This window comes from Lindgomyces ingoldianus (genome assembly GCF_010093535.1).
Source record: "Lindgomyces ingoldianus strain ATCC 200398 unplaced genomic scaffold BDR25scaffold_10, whole genome shotgun sequence".
NCBI classification, from domain to species: Eukaryota; Fungi; Ascomycota; class Dothideomycetes; order Pleosporales; family Lindgomycetaceae; genus Lindgomyces; species Lindgomyces ingoldianus.
Window position 1 is genome coordinate 642,225 of NW_022985171.1, and position 18,737 is coordinate 660,961.

Here is an 18,737-nt window from a genome sequence, read left to right on the forward strand (position 1 = left end):
CAGAGCTAACCTCTTGCAGAATTGAGGAGCGCCACATTAGCTTAGCCAAGGAGTTTACTGCAAGGCATTGGAAATGCCTTCCCTGTGCTTGAGTAATTCGTCGGGATCACATCGTGGTGGTCGTCGATCCGCGTTGCAGAAGGGAGTATTTAAGCTTTTCATACCCAACAGACGGACATCCCAATAAGCCCTTCTTGTGAAAGTCTTGAGAGCCTTTCGCTATGCTGTATACGAACTTGTCTTCGTCCCTTTCCTTGGGCAGCATCTTACTCCTTGTACCGCATCTCATCCCAAGGTAGTGAACTCTACTAACATCCCCAGACCTTTCTCTTGATCTGCAAACTCCGCGCCGTTCAAACCCACCTCCTTCGCTGCATTCCTGGTCCCACACTTGCCTCTCTAACTGACATCCCCTACTCTTACTGGTCCCTCAGCGGCCGTAAAGACTTCATCATCCTCTCTCTCCATGCTAAATACGGTCCTGTCGTCCGCGTCGCCCCGAACGAACTCTCTTTCAACAGTGCTCAATCTTGGCGTGACATCTACGGCGGCCATCCACCGTTCCAGAAATCTGCACTATATGATGGAGCGTGGTTTGCGAATCTTGGAGTGTACGGAATCACAACGTCTAGGGATGAAGACCAGCATAGCCTGATGAGGAAGTATTTGGCGCCAGCGTTTAGTCATAGCGCGTTGCGAGCGCAGGAAGGGCTGGTGGCTGAGCATGTTGATGAGTTGATTGGGTGGATGAGGGAGAAGAGTATCCAGGGAAGTGAAATCATGGATTTGGAGGTGTGGATGAGGATGTGCACTTTTGATATCACGGGGAGTTTGGCGTTTGGGCAGGGGTTTAATGCACTCAAGAATAGTAAGTAAAATATGGCAAAAAGATTTAAACAGGGTGACCATAGGGACTAGAAGGAAAGATGAGCTAAACAAGCTTGCGCAAATTCTATTAATATGAGGCCAACACCCTGCTGTCCGTTTCATTAACGGATCTCTCCGTCAGGTCAGCCTTGCCGACGCCCTACGTCGATATCCGTATCTTAGAAACATCATTGCACTTGTCTTCTCTCGCACCCTGTTGAAGCTAATGCATGGGATGAAGATGTTTGAAAGCTTTGCGCTTACCACAATCCGGCAGTTCGTCCCTTCCACCTTCGTGCTTTCAATGATCCTCGAGCTTACAATCCTGCAGCCGTCTAGCGAACCCCTTGAAGCGTCCCGATTTTCTCACGCGTATCCAGGAGAATTTAGATCCTTCTTCCCCTCATCCGATAGTTGTGCAAATTGCTGCACATGCTGGAGACTTTATGTCGGCTGGCTCTGACACTTCAAATACCACCGTTGGTACCGTGTTGAACTACGCCCTGCGATCTCCCGATCTCTATAACCGGCTCACAACTGAAATCCGCACCAAGTTCAAATCCTACCAGGATATCAACGCACAAGATGCCGCTGCACTTCCTTTCCTAAAACTCTTGATTCTAGAGGCTTTGCGGATATAACCGCCTGTTCCAACTGGACTACCGAGGTTGGTGCCAAAGGATGGAGCTATAGTAGACGGTTTGTTTGTTCCGGAGGGAACGGTTGTGAGTACGAATGGTTTGGCCAGTTGTCTGAGCAAGGCGAATTTTAATAATCCGCTGGAGTTTCGGCCTGAGAGATAGGAAAAAGAAAAGAGGGGAAGGTCACTTCAAGGGATATACTGGGGGCCAGTTAGCCATTTAGCTTGGGCAGTTGGACGTACCTAGGCCAAAAGTATGTTCTCGTTCTCCTAGTTCTTATATCTTCCTCTTAGGCACTTGAGAATTTTTGGCTAACTCTTAGGGTCTGGGCAGTCTAGCATAGATAAAAATGAACACTATCATCGCGAAAATGCTCTAGAGTTTCGATTTAGAACTCACTAACACAGAAATAGACATTCATCGCGATTCAAGGACTAGCCAACTGTGAGAGAGCCCCCCACTACTCGTTAGGGTCAGAGAACGGGAGAAGTAGGGCCCCATTGGGGGGTTTTGCTCAAGGCTATCCATATTACATGATAGAAATCAATCTCACCTTCACCATTCATTTTAATCTAGCAATAGATGGAAACCGACTGCAAACATCTGCTAACGTTTCGAAACATGTCCAAATACACGATAACTGCTGTATCAAAGGCTTACCTATCACGATGTGCAATAACCTAAAACCCCCCCTTACTGTGTGTAAGTGCACGGAGTCCTACGTCGAGGCATTCCCCGCTGCTAAATCAGAGGAAGCCGTTGAGAAGATTCCCATTTAATTACCTTTTCAACAGTAAGCGCCTTTATTCAACGCCCCTGCCACTTGCTACATTAGGAATTCCGATAAAACACCGCAGATCAACGTTAAATAAACCTAGAGCTCCAATTAGCTTGAATCCACTTGATTGGAAATATGTGTCAACTTACAGCCGCAAACCACGAAGGCAACCTAAGCACACTACATGCTCCCGTCTTTGCGGGATTTCCAGCTGTGCCTGTCAAGCTTCCGCCTCCCTTTCCCCCAGCCGTCGTTGCCGCTGCCGTAACCTCCGCACTCGCCAGAAACGGCACCGCCGTATCCGTACTACTCGCTTTCAACACATTCCCCTTCGTCGCACAGAAACTTGTAACTGCTTCATAGTACGGCTGGTCACTTTTTGCGGCCGTACTCGCCCACTTCAAGCAATCGTTCCATGGCGTATCGAATGCATTTGGTGCCCAAACAAGGGAGTTAGCTGGGCTGTCCCGATAACAAAGCACTTGGGCCATATCGTCGTCATCGTAGTAGTCCCAATAAGGGTAATACGCATACTCATAGTAGGCAAGTGTATACCAGGCTATGGCACAGTTGGTGTAGGCAGTGTTTAGGGGAGTGGTCGTGGTCGGACGGGTGGTGGACGCAGTGATTCCAGTGTTGCTGCATTGTACATAGTCGCATGCATTGATGAGACTAGTTTCACGTGCTGCGGAGGCAGTTCTGCGAGGTGGAGTATCTAATACTTCGGTCAGCACTAGGATAATGATTATGAGAAGGAAGATGCACAGTCCGGCCTGTCGGTCACTTTTGGCTTCTGGGAAGCTTCATATCGCGGCGGCGATGCATTCGGCCGTGCTCTTCCTGGAGAGCCAAATCGTGCTGTGACTGGCGCTGATTGGAAGAGAAATGCAAGTGCAACGGTGAAGATAGTGACGCGTAGCATTTTCAAATGAAGAGTAGGGCTTCGTAATTGTTGTGTGCTGCTAAGGTGTCCGCAGAGAGCGGTCCTTTTCAAACATAATTCAGCTAATACCTCGAACCGAACAAGAGCTGAAGCACTGCCTCAAGCTGATTGAGAGGGGCATATAAGCCAAGCCTTGTAGCAAGCGAAAACTTGCCGTTTCAAGAGGGCTCGCTTGAAAATGGTGAGGGGAAATGCAAACTTGGAAACTCTATCACAAAGCCTACATGGGCTGAGGTCGTCTAGTGATGCCCTCCATCGATGGTATTCTCAGCGCGAAAAGTAGTTGGGCGTACTTTCAGCTCGTTAAGCGCTCAAAGGAATCCTCGGGACCTGATGGAGCGACAGCTCAGAGAAGAGAGATGCCATTTTTAATCGTAGATACGCACCTCAAAATTAATAGGCGGCAAGATTGAGAAAGGGGGCCTCCAGGGCACAGGATAGACGCTTGCGCACTTGCAAGAAAAGAGGACTTCAGTCCGTTAAGTTATCTGCATCTAAAGTTCATTCTGGTCCTTTGGTCTCTAATATTCACCTAACTTGATCAATAGAAAATGAGAAGCTTGGGGTCTGGAACGGAGATTGGACACATGACTCTCCGCTCAACTGCTGTGGCGCGGTCATGCTGAAGTTGCGAAACATGCCATCTGAAGTGGAGTGATTGTACTGCAACTGATTAAACCACTACACCAAGGTTTCGATCATCGAACGACCTAAAGTCCCCTTGCGCACCTCCATTCTACACAGGTTTCTCCGCCCGAACTCGAAACGGGTGAGCCTCGGTATTATACACAAAATAATTCACGTTCCCGCCCTGTCCAGCCCCATCAGGTGTATACTCGACATCCCAAATCCCCTTCTTCTTCTCCGGAGCCTGTATTAAGTATTGATACTTCAGCACTTCAGCAAGCATATAACTTGCCTGGATGTTCTCCCAGCCGCCTCCATCTTCCTTCAACACATTCAAGATACTGCTAAATCCACTTCCCACTCTCTCGGTTCGATTTTGTGCGAGCGTGTACGCCCATGCAACGTCTCTCCAATATTGATTCCCCGTGACCTGGTACGCGTAGTACCAACTCTCGATGGCTTCTGGTGCTTGGCCGTTCAGGAAGGCTGTGTTGTCATCTATGAACCAACCTGCTTTCTCGTATAGATCTGTCTGATTTGTAAAATTTGACCAGCTCAATTCCGTAAGGTTCCAAGAGTAGACTATCGGCCCAATTCCGCTTGCCGTGTACCGATATCCATTCGCACAGAATTCGCAGAAGTCGAGGCCGTGTTTGAGGTAGTCGGGCCGATCCAATGCAGTGCTTCCGAGTATGAAAGATCCACCAATGAAGCAAGCGAGTTGCTCGCTATAATTTTGCACCGCGCTACCAGTGAAGGATCCGGCCATTGTGAGATCAGGTCGTGAGGAGGGATGGGAGAGCAGATGGGCAATTGTGGAGTCCGCGGCTTCAATGAAGCGCTTCGAGTAGTTTTGGTAGCGATCGGGGTCGTAGACGTACATCTTGATAAGATATTCGTATGCGCTGTCGTTCCCACTCGTCCAGCCTCCATATTCGTCAAGAATCTCGCCGGTCTCAACGCTGAAGTTGCCTCCAGTAAGTCCAGGCCAGATCTCGGAGGAGGGATTGAACCAGTATGACTGCGCCTTTTGTGCTAGATCACCGTATTCGGGGTCTCCGGTCAAGTCGGAAAGATGTTGCCATTCCAGAACCAAAGTTCCAAGCTCGGCAAGTCCTGCGGTGCGTATTCCGTCTTGCCTGCGACCACGAGCTGAGAAGGTTCGATTATTGGGGAAGATGCTGTTTACGGGAATACCAGTTGGGGTATCAAAAGCGAATTTGAGGGTATCTGCGAGGATTTTGCATTGTGATAGTAGAGCATCTACTTTATCATCGTCCACATCTAGGTGCGAAAATGGCCCTTTGAGAAGATCGTATGATGATAACAATCCCCCAATGTATCTGATATTTGTTTCAAATAATGACACAACCGAAGACACTGGTGCTTTAGTTTTAGTAAAGTCGATGGTGGGAATGAAGTCCAGGATCTGATTGACGATGTCCTCTTGTTCCATTATAATTGCGGTGTCGAGGCCATCAACTGCGGCCACTCCCCATCCATTGCGCGAATTGCGATAAGAGCTGTTAACGGGTAGGAGGTCATCGTTCGGGAAGGCGTAGGTGGAGTACCCGTTCCAGGCGAAACGAAACATTTCAATAACGGCTGCAGCGCGGTAGGTTTGGTTGCGATTGAACGAGGTGTAGTCATAGTCACGCCCTTTTTGACCCGGATAGGATTGGTTTCCATAGTGTGTGGTTTCTGGGCTCCGGATTTGATTTGGAATCTGCGATGCTAGGGCAACAGGAATCGTTGATAGAAAAACGAACGAAAATGCTATCAACCCCATTGCTCCAATTTCTTCCTACGACTGTACGCAGGAGAGTCGAAAGATGCCTTGCACCTGAAGGCATTGGCAGCACTGCGTTTTAATAACGTTCCCATGGTACCTTTCTTATCAATCCTCGATATGCGTGTACATGCTTGTATGCTAGGATTCGTTCCTAAAGGTCATAAATTTTGCGTTTATATTGCTTTCCAAGGCGGTTAGGCTCACAGGAACAGGAATTGAATCTGAACGGTCCCACACCGCTATACTCGATCAGGATGGTGATTTAGGCACTCCGGAAATTGAGATACGACCCCGCTTTCACCCCAACTATACTTCTGAGAATTTATACATGTCTGTCCGCTAAACCCAAAGCCATAGCGCTTCGATGTTCTAGTATGGTCAGGAAATGTTGGGTATTGGTCTTCTGCTCTCCTCCAGAGTTGCTGCGGTATGAAGACGAGATACTGTTCCCACGGCTTCTCCCAGCATATGAAATGCATCCTTCTGACTCCGGCGGCTTCCTCTTGCTGAAGCGTGTTGATTAGTGCTACCTCCTCGCTATTGGTACTGCTATTAACCCTCGTGGTTTTCGTTTTCGTTCTCATTTCCCTTCTTGCCTCTAGCTCCGCGCACTGGTTTCACGATCCCGAAACATTTTGTCCTCTGTTCTCTGTGTTCATAGTGAGCACCTTAAGAGCACATAATTCGTGGCAACCTCTTCTTCTTCTTCTTCTTCTTCTTCTTCTGCAGCTGTCCAGTACCTATACAATTGCGGTATCTACTTCCCCTAGTAATTTTAAACGAGAGAAAGAAGAAAGAGATAGATGTGTGTTGATAGAGGTAGCAAGGAAACTGAACACCAAGTCTTGTGTCCTGAAACAGAAGTCCCCACCTCTAAACCTGGCGTCCTCACAGCAGGTAACACTACTCCTTAGAATCTTCCCAATCGGAACCAATGAGCTGGATTTGTACCCACCATTCTGTGCCTAACTGCCTCAATCACCTCACGGGCACGTTTGATATGCCGCAACAAGCTACTCTCGGACAAGCTAGACCCGGAGCTGATAGGTGAGAGCAACCCCTCTAGCAATGGACAGCTCTGGATGCGTGCCGCGTCTCTACAACCTTCGTTATGCTTTTCTTTCGAAACTTAAATCGTCCAGCTTATTGTGGAGGGAATAAGTCCCTGGAAAGAAAGCTTGCATTCTATTGGTAGATTTCTGAATGGCTTCACAGCCTTTCCCCACTCACCCAAGGTTTCACAGCATACCAAACCTTGAGCTCATTTCAGTGCAGTTTTCGCCCGCCACCTCATCTGCAGAGTCTCTCAGCCCTCGAGTAACTTCTTTACGACCATTCACCATTTCCACTCTAGACTGCCTGATGCTTTCGGCTCGTTGCGCGCCTCACTTATCGGGACCTGTGGACAGCTACGTCACCTTGGAACCTGTAAACTACTATTATATAGATATGTGTAGAAGCGACACCTCTTTAAGAGAATTGCCCCGGATGCTATCGCAAGGGTACTCGAATCGAATCAGTACCATGTTGGTGCCTGCTGCTTTGTGAGCTTGTTTTGCTTTCTTTTGCTCATGGCTGCTTCAGCCAAGCCAACAATCCACCCGAATCATTTGGCTGGGCAGAAAGGTCAGTCGATGTCAGCTCTCTCTTCGCAGCCCCGACCCACTGGCATTACATGGGATTAAGGGTTTGTTTTCAGCTCTGCTCACCCTGCGATTGAAGGACTTGGGGGCTTTCACGTTGCTACATCATTGGCTGTGGATGGACATGGCGCTTTAAGTGATAGCACACCACACCTGCAGATTTCAGCTCTGAACGGAGTATAAGTGCTTGCTCACTTTCCATAACCTTCGTCTCCCTAATCACCACCGTCGACTTATTGCACGTCGAGTTGCTCTTACCCTCTTGAAGCACAGCTCATTGCACTCAATTTACATTCTCTGCGATGCCGATCAAAGACTACGGCGTGTGGAAAGCCACGCCTGTGAGCTATACATACGAAACCAAGGAACAAGACTCGGTGTCCCCTCATCTCTCTCTTATCTTCAGCGATGACGAGCCTGGCAACGCTCGAGCAGCCATCAATATCAAATCCGGCGACCACTCTGATTCTCGGTTAGTGTATTGGGCGGCTCCAAACTTCAAGCATCCAATCACTCAGCAGCTGTCTTCTCTGCAGCCAGGATTCGCTCCTCTCGATGATGCTGGCGCGGGTAGCATAGCCCTCGACTTTATCCGAGGCAACTTGTTCCAGCGACAAAGTGGCAGAATCCTGCCACACGACATTCCTGGAGCGAACAACGACATCCTTGATGTTCTCAAGCCCATTCTTGATCGTAGCATTAAGGATGATGCCACTATTTATCTCTATGGCTCCCACTTCAACGACGGTAAAGGCATCCACAATGTTCACATGAACCAAGGCAGTCCTCGACGTTGGTCTCGCGATAATGGTGTCTACCATGACGGCGCCCTGCTAATCCAATTCAATGACCACTGGGAGGGAATCTTCATTGCATTCGCCTCCCAGGCTGTTCATACCAACGATGGACCGAGTCGCCCCGGCCAGCCTATACCACCAACAGGTTACCTGACGTGGGCCAACTTCCTGGATTCAGAAACGCCCGAGGATGACCGAAATACCCATGAAATCGTCGACAGACCCGTCGTCATCACTGAAGCCCTCGTGAACCCGATAGGCCCTGATAACCAGCCAGGAGGCGCTCCAGAGACTGTCACCCTGACGAATCGCTCTGCCTCGGTGATAGATCTCTCGCATTGGACTGTGCGAAACAAATCGAATGAGTCTCAGACTCTCCCTGATGGAGCTCAACTAGGTGCTGGGGAGTCGAAGACCTTCGAGGTTCCGGGGGCACCGCTCTCGAACAAAGGTGGAATTATCACCTTGTTGAATGCGCAAGGTCTGAAGGTCCATGGTGTAAGTTATACGAAGGATCAGGCTCGAAAGGAGGGTGTTGCTATTTCTTTTGCGTAAAAATTCGATGTGGCATTTCCGGATAGCAGCCAAGGCCTCATATTCCATCATAAAAAAGCCACCCTGATAATTATTCACAGGGGACATTTCCCTTCCAGATGGACGCCTTGGAAATTAGTCACCGTATAACTTCATATGATTTTGTGAGCCTGTCTGCGTGTTTAATATGGAAACCTAACTTGAGATTGCCTATCATGGAACAAATCATATATGGGGAAACACTAGCTATATTCTACTAACTTACACGTGCCTCTTAGCCCCAACAGAAGACAAATCAGACGAAGGGAAAAACGATACTGAGGGCTTCTGTCGCACGTGACTATTGATCCATGCGCTGCACTCGTTACTACTAGAACTAGCTATCTATATCCGCTATATATTCAACTCGGAGCCCTCTCTTGCTCTTCATACTTTACACTATTACAAAGAAGAGCATGAATGGAAAAAAAAAATATTATCTTCAAATATTTAAAGCTACAATATCTAAACCGAAAAGAAAGAGTTAACCACATTACCTCCTTTCCTAGAAATGTTACAACACTCCCAATACTAGGAGTATACAAGTACCTACTGGACGATGTCTTTGTAGAGCCGAGGAAGTTTCCCGCGGGCGCATTGAGTTTTCTGCTAAGGTTTAAAGCCTGAAAAAAATAAAAAAATGAAAACCATATGACCTTGGTCAGGTGATGGACAACGACTGTGCTTCGCGAAGTGTAAGATTGTAGAGATAAATAAAGCTCTAGAATTACTATATTTACTAAGAGGGCTGCTTGATCAACCCAAGGCTTGGATCTTCTCGCCTTTTTTTTTTTTGGCTTTATGGCTCCTTGACTCTACTATTCCTCAAATCATCACTTCTCTCATAACTCATGCCCGCTCCAGGCTTATAAATACACATCTGGGATTGCTTTTTCAATAGTAGTGGAAGCTTAAGACCATGGTCCAGGATGGTTGTGCTTTTCCGAAGAATCCCAAGCTGAGGCATTCCATAACCGTAGGACAGATTGCCAGCGAAACTAGGGAGCTGGGCATAACAGCGCCTTCACTTCTCATGTAGCTGAAGGCTGATGGAAGGGTACGTTAGAAGTAGTGGCATGCATTCGATTTAGAACCACTTCCAAGATCAAGAAGTGCAGCGCACCACATGTCGGTGGTCGTTTGTTTTTGTAGGGTAATCCCGCTCGTAATCCGTGGTAAGATAATGTTAAATCGGAAATCTAAAGCTGCAACCATTAGCACCTCCTGCGCCGGTTGTCATGAACACCGACGAAGCCACTACCAAGTGCCATAATCCATTCTTTCAACAAAATCTAGAACCGCAATATTTTGGTTTTCTTCGATCATTCTCGAGGAATGGAAGACTGAGCCTATAAGCTGATGACGCTGTAGTTGTTAAAAGTCTCGCCTAAGCCTAACCACCTGCCATCAAAAACGCACAAGCTTATTTTCAAGTGCGAGGAGAGACGCCTAGCTATAGTGTTTAGCGAGGACTGGCAAGGAGGAAGAGGGGGAAGAGTCATCGGTTCTGTCAATGCAGGATACTTAGATACGTACGGTGAGAAGAATGTGCATGTGTGCTAGAGCGTGTTGGTGGGAAGGGGTGTTTATCGTCTTTGTGCTGTGTTAATTACTTCAATAGTCAGTAATTAGAAACTTACCTATTTAAGCTTCTTACCTCTTGGCCTCGCAAACGCCCGTGCACTTACCCCCGCACATCCCACACGAATGAAGGGCTACGCGGCCGAGTGTGAATGTTTCAAGAGTATAGAATTCTCAGCCCGAAATCTATCCTAACTAGCCACCAGTATCCTACGCCAGGGCTCAACCGAATCTTCCACTTTAAAAACGCCGCCAATGCATCACATCTATTCATCATGCCTCCTCCTAGAATACACACACACACATGCACGCATGCACGCATGCACGCACGCACACACATCACACTATACCATATAATACAATTCAAACTTCCATATTCACTAACGGATGTTCTTCGAACCATCGCAGTAATGTCTGATACAGAACCAACATCGTCCCGGACTGCACGGATGTCCAAACAAATCGTGGGCCGACACCCCGAAACCATCCTCCAATTCCTTCCGTCTTGTATATTATCCTGAGCCCGGTTATCACAGAGGATGTATCGAGTGTCGCGGCGCTGTGGTTGCGGAGGGCGGTAGAGGGGGAGGAAGTGGAGATCGGTCGGTTATGCGGGGGAAGTTTGCCTGGTTTCGGGGAGGGCGAATGTTTTGACGCGGATTTGGTGGATGGCTTTAGCGTGGATGTGGCAGGTTTTGAAGGGGGAGATGGAGGGTCGGTGGGGTTATGCTGCGTTTGGATTCGCGTTTTTACAACGTCCAAGGGACACGTGAGGACACCTGCCATTCCTCCTGCACTCGCTGCTGTTAGTATTTCGAGTGGCAAGCCAATGTTATTGGAGCCCATGTATCGCTTTGCCAAGCCTCGTTCTTCCTCATAAAATGCGAACTGCAAGGCGGAGAAGGGGAGATCGCGCCACAGTGTTGCCTTATAGCCGTAGAATAGAGCGCCAAACCCTTCTACCTTGGCAATTGTCCTTGCGGCGTGGATTGTGGAGCGGTAGTTGTAGCCGGAGTTGAAGTAGGGGTTGTTGTAGCGGCCCTGGAGCTGGAGACGGGTTTTGAGTACTTCGGAGGGGACGTATGCGGGGGCAGCGGCGAGGTCAGCTATGAGGCCTAGGCACATGTTAGCAACAACCGGTGTCGTTGGAGTCGCTACGGCTAGGCATACCGGCTGTGAAGTATGATATTGAAGGCGCAATGCCGTAGTCAATCATCGTCCGCTTGCTCCACTCGTACGCCCCAAAGAACAGTACTGTGCCTGAGAACGAGCCCAGAAACGCCGGCTGGACTCCCCCGTATAGTCCCTTCCGTATTCCTTCCTGTCGCCATATTGTGTAGTATGTGTTGCCCATGGATGTGTACTTTGGCGGCATGTGCGGGTCCCCCTGCTGGCGAGTCTTGACCGTGTCCAGAGAATGCATCAACATGTCTCCCGTAGTGCCTCCAATGCCGCCGGCCAGCATGGCCTGTAAGCACACGTCAGTCCCTCCTCACAGGCGCACTGTCGTACGCCGGAGGTAAATGCGCCTACATGACTGTACGGCGGTCGAGCGGCCTCATGGTCTATCTCCGCCTCGAACGCCGCTTGGCTTCCAACATGCGATAGCTCTCCCACTGGCTCCATTGCAAACGAGCTGCCCTTGCCTCCATCATCAACGAGGTTGTTGCTCGGAATCGAAGTCGAGAAGAGGTTAGCCACACGGGCAAAAACCATGGGCTGTAGCAGGAACTGCGGAGGACCGCGCTTGCTCAATTCGAGAAAGAAAGAACCGCCAAGAACGAAAAGAGAAGGAGCAAAGCACGGCGACAAAGCAGACTAGGAGGGAGCGACAGCGGACGTGGGCGGTTGCGATGTTGTTGAGTTTGCAACTGTCGGTTAGTAAATTTTGGCGACAGTCGGGAGAGCCGCAACCGCCCGGGCCCGAATTGTCGAACCCTGCCTGCGGCCGAGCGCCAGGGAGGCAGGAGGGCAGGTGAGCAGGCCCGATGACGACCCGGGCGAGATAATGAATGACTTCAAATCCCTTGGGGGTTCAAACAGACTCGGGATCAACTGAAAGGACAATTTAATGTAACGAATCTCGCAGTCCCCAACCCCAGTTGTGACTCGCGTAGAGGAGGAATCCTGTGTATCTTCAGATCGGCAGCTTTAGGCTAAGTGCCATCCAGCTAAGCGCTGAGCAGCGTCACGTGCAATTCCCATGTTTACATCCGCCGTGTTGTTCCCAGCCATCTTTTTCCATCCTACACCTCCGGCGTCATCGCTTCGCTCTCTTCCCACACGGCATATATATCTTGTCTGTATACATATTCCCAATCGCATCGCTTACGCGACCCAACTTATAACATCCACCATGCCCTCATCCTGGCTTGTACGCATGCGCAAAGCCGAGCTAGCAGAGCTCGCGCAGAAAGCTAACCTTCCCGAGTACGCATTCCCCCTATATTTCGCGTGCGAATGCGCAGTCTGATCACGCGGTTGTGTAGCGTCGACGGAATGTTGAAGGATGACCTAGTCGAGGCTCTGCAAGACCACCTCGAGGCTAACGAGACGACGTTCGCGAAGCAGTCCACCTTCAGCGAGTTTTACAGGCGCACTGGCAACGGATCACCTGTCAAGCGCGAGCGCGCATCGCCCAGCGATGGAATCGCGGTTACCAAGACGCGCAGACGTCAAACCCGACTACTCGAAAACGTAGACTCGTGAGTCCCAGTGTTTACTCGACGCGTTACGCGCCGGAGCTGACAATGCGTTATGTAGCGAGGAGCCTACACCGGAGAAGGCGCTGGTTACGCGCACCCCTCGAACTGTGTCCCGAGTAGCCTCGCGCGTCACTCAAGTCGACCTGCCCGCGTCGCCTGCCCAGCTCGCCGAAGTCGCCGATCAGCAATTCAAGGCTGCGAAAACGAAGGCGGGCGAGCTGTGGAAGAAGACGGGGACGGAGGAGATAATTGAGCTAGTCCGCGAGAACGCAAGCTCCGTCACGGCCGTCCAACTTGCGGTGCTGCTCATCGAGTCCGTGGGGCTGCAATGGAACACGGTGGCAACCGTCCATGCCTTCGACACGCCCACAGTGCCGCAATTGAGCTTGAACTCGCAAAACGTCTATCTCCCCGACCTGCGTGTTCTTCTTACAAGCGAATTCTGGGCACCTGCGACGCTGTGGTCGTTGACTAGCATCTTCCTCCCCCTCCTCGTCTCCTACTTCTTCAACCTGACACTGCGGACCAACACGCGTCATAAGTCGTCGAGCCGCGCGTACACTGTCGATCCCCTGACTTTCAACATCGTTAAGGCCATTTCGCAGTACATTGTGTACCAGACGTCCTGCGTCCCAATTGCTCCTGCCGGCGTGGTTCCCGCCGCTCCAATTCTTGCTTGCGCGGAGAACGTGCCCTTCGCCTTCTGGTCTGGAGAAACGGTCAATCACGTGCGAACCAAGATTCCCGGTCAATACTATGGCCTACAAATTGGAGCTATTGTTGGCGTCTTAATCAGTTTGTATGATGCTGCGTTGAAGAAATAAACCGCCCATCAAAGCGACATGACGTTGGATTCGGGTATGACATGAGACTCAGGGACGGTAAAAGGAATGAGTATGACGATATGTTTCTTCTTACGGTAGGGTGTATGGCTCGGGCTTGGTTCTCGGCGTTTCTGGATTCAATCTCTGTCTGTGTGTGGTTTTGTATCTTCTCGCCACTGTTTGGATTCTCGTCAGCATTGGAGATGGGAGGATGGGGATGGCGTTAGAGGCGCTTTGTTGGATCCTCTCCAAGGGTATCTGGTCCCTGGGATGGCTTGTGATTGGGTATTGTTATGTTGTTTGCTTTTTTGATTCACTATCAATTCCCGCTGCTAAATACTGGATATTGCAGGGTTGAGCTGCTTGCCTGTTTTGGTTGGCGGTAATGGCCTGTGCGCTCACGTGAAGTGCACACTTGCTTCCAGCGCCTCGATTGGCTCTTTCCCCCATATTTCTACCAACTTCCCATGCTTTACACCTCTGCACAACTAGATTTCTTCATCTCTCTTTATATCCCCCTCAAAGTTTTTTCCTCTAAGCCTGTATCTTCTCTCCCTGGCCTTCTCCAGCTAGAGCTTGGAATGAATAGCGACGCTTGCGGTTGTTCCCAAGCGTCGACCGGTACTCCCGCCACTCACAATCTTCGACCAATCTCTTTCACTTTACACCTCCCTACCTCGCCCTGTGTAATCACGAAGTTCTTTTTTTTACCAAGACACATTTCTTCCTAACCCTCCCACCGACGACCCTGGCGCAGAGCATCTGTGGCGGTACTTGTGATCTTGCTACACGATACGGTGCGACATAATCCCATGACCACCCAGGAGCCACATAATTCCATAACCAACCCAGAAGTCATAGAACTGGAACGCGTCGCCCTAGCCCTCTTTTCTAGGCTTAGATACAAGCGATGATTCGCACCACCACCGATAGGGGCCGGTTCCTTTGCCTTCTCCGATCATTTAGTCTTCCCTGCCTCCTCTACCTTATCTACCTCACTCTCATTTCCTAAAAGAAATGTGATCTGATATTATAGTTTAATAATTGCTTTCCCCGAACGATTGACCATCTCTCTACCCAATATTACACATGCGCCAAGTCTACCCCCGCATGGTACAAATCAATTGAGCACGCTGCACAGTGATAGGCTGAAGCGGAAATATTTCTGTATCAGTGTGTTCCACCTTAGGTTGCGTTCGCGAAGCAAACGGCAAAACATTCTTGAGCAGCCTCTCAGCATCCCGCCATTTCTCTAGTGCGCAGAACTACGAATGATATCCGGAAATGTTCTATGCCGCTTTTCAACTCAAAGCCAAAACCCAGCATTTTCTGGCAGTCAATAAATCCATATTCGGAGACGAAACGTCTTGTAAGACAAACCTTTACTTGACCAGGCTGAGGTCGTGCCAAGGTGTTCACGGCCCCTGGCATCCCCAACACTACTCGGCACTGGAGCCTGGTCTCTATCTAGATTCATTCAGCATCTATCTTGCTACCCTCAGCTAAATTCTACATCATCTTGTTTTTGAGTACCGAAGTCCATTACAATAGTATCTCCAATCCAGCACCAGATTATCAACGAGCCGATCTTCTTCTTGCCTAAATTCGCCCACGGAAGTCATGCCCAGTCGTTAATACCGCGTAAGCCAGTCGGCAATCATCGACATACCAAAAACAACAAATAACAAACTTCTTATCCTAAGCCCCAGCTGGCCATCTCTAACTAGATTTCCTCTAGGATAGCAAGTACTGTGCCTGCACGGAAGAGGCGCCTCAGTTTTCGCATCTGTTAGTAGGAGGCGATCGGGTGTTGCTTTGCTGTAGGCTCCTTTATCGCTCTTATTACTACTCTACGTGCCTACGAGTATGAGCTATTGCCTCGACGGCCTTATAGGCTCTCCATTAATACTATTGTCGCGGCATGTGCCATTATCAGCAATGGCCCTGCCAGCCTCGTTCTAGCTGAAAGAATAATCCATTTAACCATAGCTTTTCTACGAAAGCCTAGTAAACTATACAATATTTGATTTTCACTACAATACCTCTCGCGGCCGGTAGGGTACAATCAAGCCTTGTTGCGGTAATAAAAGTCCAGCCATTTCTTCACTGGGAGCCCACGTCAAAGTGAAACCCTCTCGTAGTATATCCTATAATCCTACAACTCCCCCGGTAAATTGCTAACTGCAAGTTGCTCAATGCTGGGGGAAAGTACATACAATGAGGTCGGGAAGCACACTAGCGCGATCCAAAGCACAATTCTCAGTGGCGGCCTCCGTGGTGCGATACGCAATGACCTATTCGCCTAACAAGCCTCAGTCGCAGTTCTCATATCCGACTAGAAACTGTTCATTGCCCAAGTAATCTAATTCGGTAGCTTATTGTAGGGAGAGAAACGTCACTATCATTTAAAGCGGATATATGTCCCTGGTAATCGAACTAACAACAGCTCAATATCCTTTGAATATGTAAATATTGCACTACTATACGAAAATTCCGTCGGTCTGGACCTAAACGAAAGCTGCTTTACACCAAGTTGACCAGGGGCTGACCTTGTCTCGACCTACCAAAACCTAATGCAAGTCATACGGTGGGATGACCCGGAGAACTATAAGGTGTACCCATGTCTACAGTTCACCTGCGCCAAGAGCTTCACCACCAATGCCTCTGCTGGGAAGCTCCTAGAAGTCGTCAAGGATAGTTCAGGTCGAAAAGTGTTCGCATTATCTTCAAATCTACCCGTGCGAAGATCCTTAATCCCAGCCGATATTTGCGGCTTAGATAAACCTAGATAACCAGCACCAAAAGCGCTTACTGAGAGCTTTAGGCTACTGGCTCAGCGATATAAGGCCTTGGTTGCCGTACCACGTTTTCGAAACGGAACATGGGAGATCCAAATTATTAGAAACCCGGTGGTGATGACATGAACGCGCCATGCTTGAAATCGCCAATCGATGAATCGGGCGAGATATGGCAAAATGCACTGATGAGGGTTACCTAGTAATAACGGATAAGTTAGTAAAGGCAGTTCTCGTTCGATGCTTCTGCGATCTGTCTGACGTCGCTGTCGAAACCATACTGTTTTATATCTTTCTGAGCTCCTCATGAGGGAATCCGTCTTTGTCGGCGGCGGATATGAATATCCGATGGTCAAGGGCCAGAGTCCTTTCTGGGTCTCTGGAATGCCGGATCCAGTAACGACACTTTAGAAGATATTCACAGTCTGATACGAAACATCAGCAATTCCCCAGCAACATCTATTCGCCGAAATGGGAAGCAGAATTTCAGCCCCCCCTGACTGAGGTAATTGCATACGCTGGCCGCAGAGAACTTACTTACCTCCCATCAGTAGCATGCTACTACTACTTTTCTTTTGGAAAATTGTTCATGCTGGGGTTGATCAAGCCGCATTGAGGAGGAACTGGAAGGCTGATAGTGGTACCATCTGCTCCTGAATTTAAATCCTCGGCGATAACATTTCTATTTCATGGATTAAATGAGGAGACACGGAGAAATATAGACAAATGCGTACGAGCATCGAACCGGGAGAAGAGGTAGGAGAAGGTAACTGATGATATGAGGGCTAGACTTATGACTACGGATCAGGGGTTGAAGTTGGTTTCCACGGATGCTCGACTCAGAGATGAGCATTAAGACCTTTCACTTGGACCAAAGGCGAATCTATTTTCTAATCAGCGCAAGTATTTACATACCGCGCTCAAAGAAAATTAACTCTGTCAGATACATATGATGCCAGCATGATTAATTATAGACCCTACAGGGAGTACCACGCCCTTCAAACACCCAATCTTGCTCCATTGCCCCAGTGGAAGTCTCTATTATTTGCTTCGAATCCACGCCGCGATGAAGTTTCTTTTGAGAGCTAGTCCGTATGACTTCAAACAAATTACGGCCTCTTGCGGCTTCTATCGAACCCAACCGCCTCCTGCAAGACATGATACCTTCAAAAATGATCTTCACTTTTAGGAAAGGGGTATCAGCCTTGAAACTTTTCATGTAACGTCTAATTTAATATTGGTTCTACGAAGGTATGTACTAAATAACGGTGAAGGAAAGCCCTCCTTCAGCTTGACTCCGCCTCGACTCCGCCTCGATATGGGGATTGTCTAAACATGTATCGGGAGCACCATCTAGCCGCAAACTCAATCAAACTCCAGCAATCCCTGGCACGCTGAGAACTCACGGTGAAACCCCGTCCTCTTGATTCTCAATACCTAGCTTACCGTTGGACAGTCGTCTTCGATCAGACATCTAACTACCTGCGTGCTAAACTATTGTAACACCCGGAGTCCGGCTATGGGAAGTTAGTAGTTAGAATTCCGGAAACTCGGATTAGGCCAGAAGGCTGGAAAGCCCGTAGAGTATATGAAAAGACATTTTCTGATGATGGAATGCTTGGGCAGGTGCGATATGCGGACGACCATGTAGCAAACGGGGTATCCGAGTCTGACCATAGCGGCCTGATGCTATATGAGGTTTTCCAGTAAGAAGGCATTATTTTGGAAGTACAGGTGTACACTTTGATTGGAAAGAGAGAGGATAGATGTGGACACACTTCCAAACACCGCCGCAACGACGGATGGTCGTCAAATCACCGAACATGAGTCTCCGCCTGGGCGCTTCATAGGCAAGTTTCAGTCGTACATAGCCCCTCTACTATCTCGACTTTTTGCTACTCCGACTCCGTACCTCGCTCTGTCCAATTAGGAGACATGGATGGCCCAGGCCCCCAACCTAAGGCAAACTCGTAGTATGAGGGTGAGATCCTACACGAATCCTTCAACCCGCAATAAAAATTCAATACGAAGAGGAGGCTATGTAAAGTTCATAAGAACAAGCAAATACGTGGAGTAAGGTACGAGCCTCCAATATAAAAGCGGTCGTGGTCGGATTAGCTCCATTCTTTTATGCCGCGCTTTTCGAGAAACATCTACCTCTAGCTCTTGTT

At 49.0% G+C, this 18,737-nt stretch overlaps 7 protein-coding genes across 7 annotated transcripts; 3 read left to right on the forward strand and 4 right to left on the reverse strand.

Moving 5' to 3' along the window:
* Positions 1–190: 190 nt before the first annotated feature.
* BDR25DRAFT_365942 (cytochrome P450) lies at positions 191–1,746 on the forward strand. Its single transcript, XM_033696930.1, has 4 exons — positions 191–275; positions 322–868; positions 966–1,143; positions 1,199–1,746. Exons 1-4 carry the CDS (start codon positions 222–224, stop codon positions 1,506–1,508), a joined length of 1,089 nt encoding a protein of 362 aa, XP_033549611.1. The 5' UTR covers positions 191–221; the 3' UTR covers positions 1,509–1,746.
* A 588-nt stretch (positions 1,747–2,334) lies between these two features.
* Positions 2,335–3,208, reverse strand: BDR25DRAFT_312676 (uncharacterized protein; the record flags this gene model as incomplete). Its single annotated transcript, XM_033691315.1, has 3 exons — positions 2,335–2,382; positions 2,436–3,001; positions 3,052–3,208. The coding sequence occupies 3 exons, from the start codon at positions 3,206–3,208 to the stop codon at positions 2,335–2,337; spliced, it is 771 nt and encodes a 256-aa protein (XP_033549612.1).
* A 738-nt stretch (positions 3,209–3,946) lies between these two features.
* BDR25DRAFT_365944 (seven-hairpin glycosidase) lies at positions 3,947–5,645 on the reverse strand (the record flags this gene model as incomplete). The annotated part of the gene is made up of 1 exon (XM_033696931.1): positions 3,947–5,645. One exon carries the CDS (start codon positions 5,643–5,645, stop codon positions 3,966–3,968), a length of 1,680 nt encoding a protein of 559 aa, XP_033549613.1. The 3' UTR covers positions 3,947–3,965.
* A 1,948-nt stretch (positions 5,646–7,593) lies between these two features.
* BDR25DRAFT_324103 (uncharacterized protein) lies at positions 7,594–8,643 on the forward strand (the record flags this gene model as incomplete). The annotated part of the gene is made up of 1 exon (XM_033692142.1): positions 7,594–8,643. The coding sequence occupies one exon, from the start codon at positions 7,594–7,596 to the stop codon at positions 8,641–8,643; it is 1,050 nt and encodes a 349-aa protein (XP_033549614.1).
* Positions 8,644–10,415: 1,772 nt separating this feature from the next.
* Positions 10,416–12,120, reverse strand: BDR25DRAFT_302434 (mitochondrial carrier protein-like protein). The gene is made up of 3 exons (XM_033689793.1): positions 11,776–12,120; positions 11,413–11,710; positions 10,416–11,357 (listed from the first exon to the last, which is right to left on the reverse strand). The coding sequence occupies exons 1-3, from the start codon at positions 11,956–11,958 to the stop codon at positions 10,606–10,608; spliced, it is 1,233 nt and encodes a 410-aa protein (XP_033549615.1). The 5' UTR covers positions 11,959–12,120; the 3' UTR covers positions 10,416–10,605.
* Positions 12,121–12,503: 383 nt separating this feature from the next.
* On the forward strand, positions 12,504–14,209 carry BDR25DRAFT_333098 (uncharacterized protein). Its single transcript, XM_033692804.1, has 3 exons — positions 12,504–12,672; positions 12,732–12,947; positions 13,006–14,209. The coding sequence occupies exons 1-3, from the start codon at positions 12,599–12,601 to the stop codon at positions 13,769–13,771; spliced, it is 1,056 nt and encodes a 351-aa protein (XP_033549616.1). The 5' UTR covers positions 12,504–12,598; the 3' UTR covers positions 13,772–14,209.
* A 1,963-nt stretch (positions 14,210–16,172) lies between these two features.
* On the reverse strand, positions 16,173–18,690 carry BDR25DRAFT_353101 (uncharacterized protein; the record flags this gene model as incomplete). The annotated part of the gene is made up of 18 exons (XM_033695111.1): positions 16,173–16,315; positions 16,358–16,376; positions 16,407–16,603; positions 16,634–16,765; positions 16,829–16,971; positions 17,004–17,102; positions 17,135–17,248; positions 17,301–17,399; positions 17,433–17,449; positions 17,543–17,777; positions 17,834–17,878; positions 17,917–17,940; positions 17,973–18,026; positions 18,073–18,083; positions 18,117–18,307; positions 18,343–18,401; positions 18,466–18,555; positions 18,635–18,690. 18 exons carry the CDS (start codon positions 18,688–18,690, stop codon positions 16,173–16,175), a joined length of 1,728 nt encoding a protein of 575 aa, XP_033549617.1.
* Positions 18,691–18,737: the final 47 nt, after the last annotated feature.

Coding starts and splice junctions, on each gene's coding strand:
- BDR25DRAFT_302434 (XM_033689793.1), bottom strand. CDS start 11,958: ATGGTTTTTGCCCGTGTGGCTAACCTCTTCTCGACTTCGATTCCGAGC. Junction 11,711..11,775: donor CTCGACCGCCGTACAGTCAT/GTAGGCGCATTT, acceptor GTGTGCTTACAG/GCCATGCTGGCCGGCGGCAT. Junction 11,358..11,412: donor AATATCATACTTCACAGCCG/GTATGCCTAGCC, acceptor ACATGTGCCTAG/GCCTCATAGCTGACCTCGCC.
- BDR25DRAFT_365942 (XM_033696930.1), top strand. CDS start 222: ATGCTGTATACGAACTTGTCTTCGTCCCTTTCCTTGGGCAGCATCTTA. Junction 276..321: donor TGGGCAGCATCTTACTCCTT/GTACCGCATCTC, acceptor TAACATCCCCAG/ACCTTTCTCTTGATCTGCAA. Junction 1,144..1,198: donor GCGCTTACCACAATCCGGCA/GTTCGTCCCTTC, acceptor ACAATCCTGCAG/CCGTCTAGCGAACCCCTTGA.
- BDR25DRAFT_333098 (XM_033692804.1), top strand. CDS start 12,599: ATGCCCTCATCCTGGCTTGTACGCATGCGCAAAGCCGAGCTAGCAGAG. Junction 12,673..12,731: donor CAGAAAGCTAACCTTCCCGA/GTACGCATTCCC, acceptor GCGGTTGTGTAG/CGTCGACGGAATGTTGAAGG. Junction 12,948..13,005: donor CTACTCGAAAACGTAGACTC/GTGAGTCCCAGT, acceptor TGCGTTATGTAG/CGAGGAGCCTACACCGGAGA.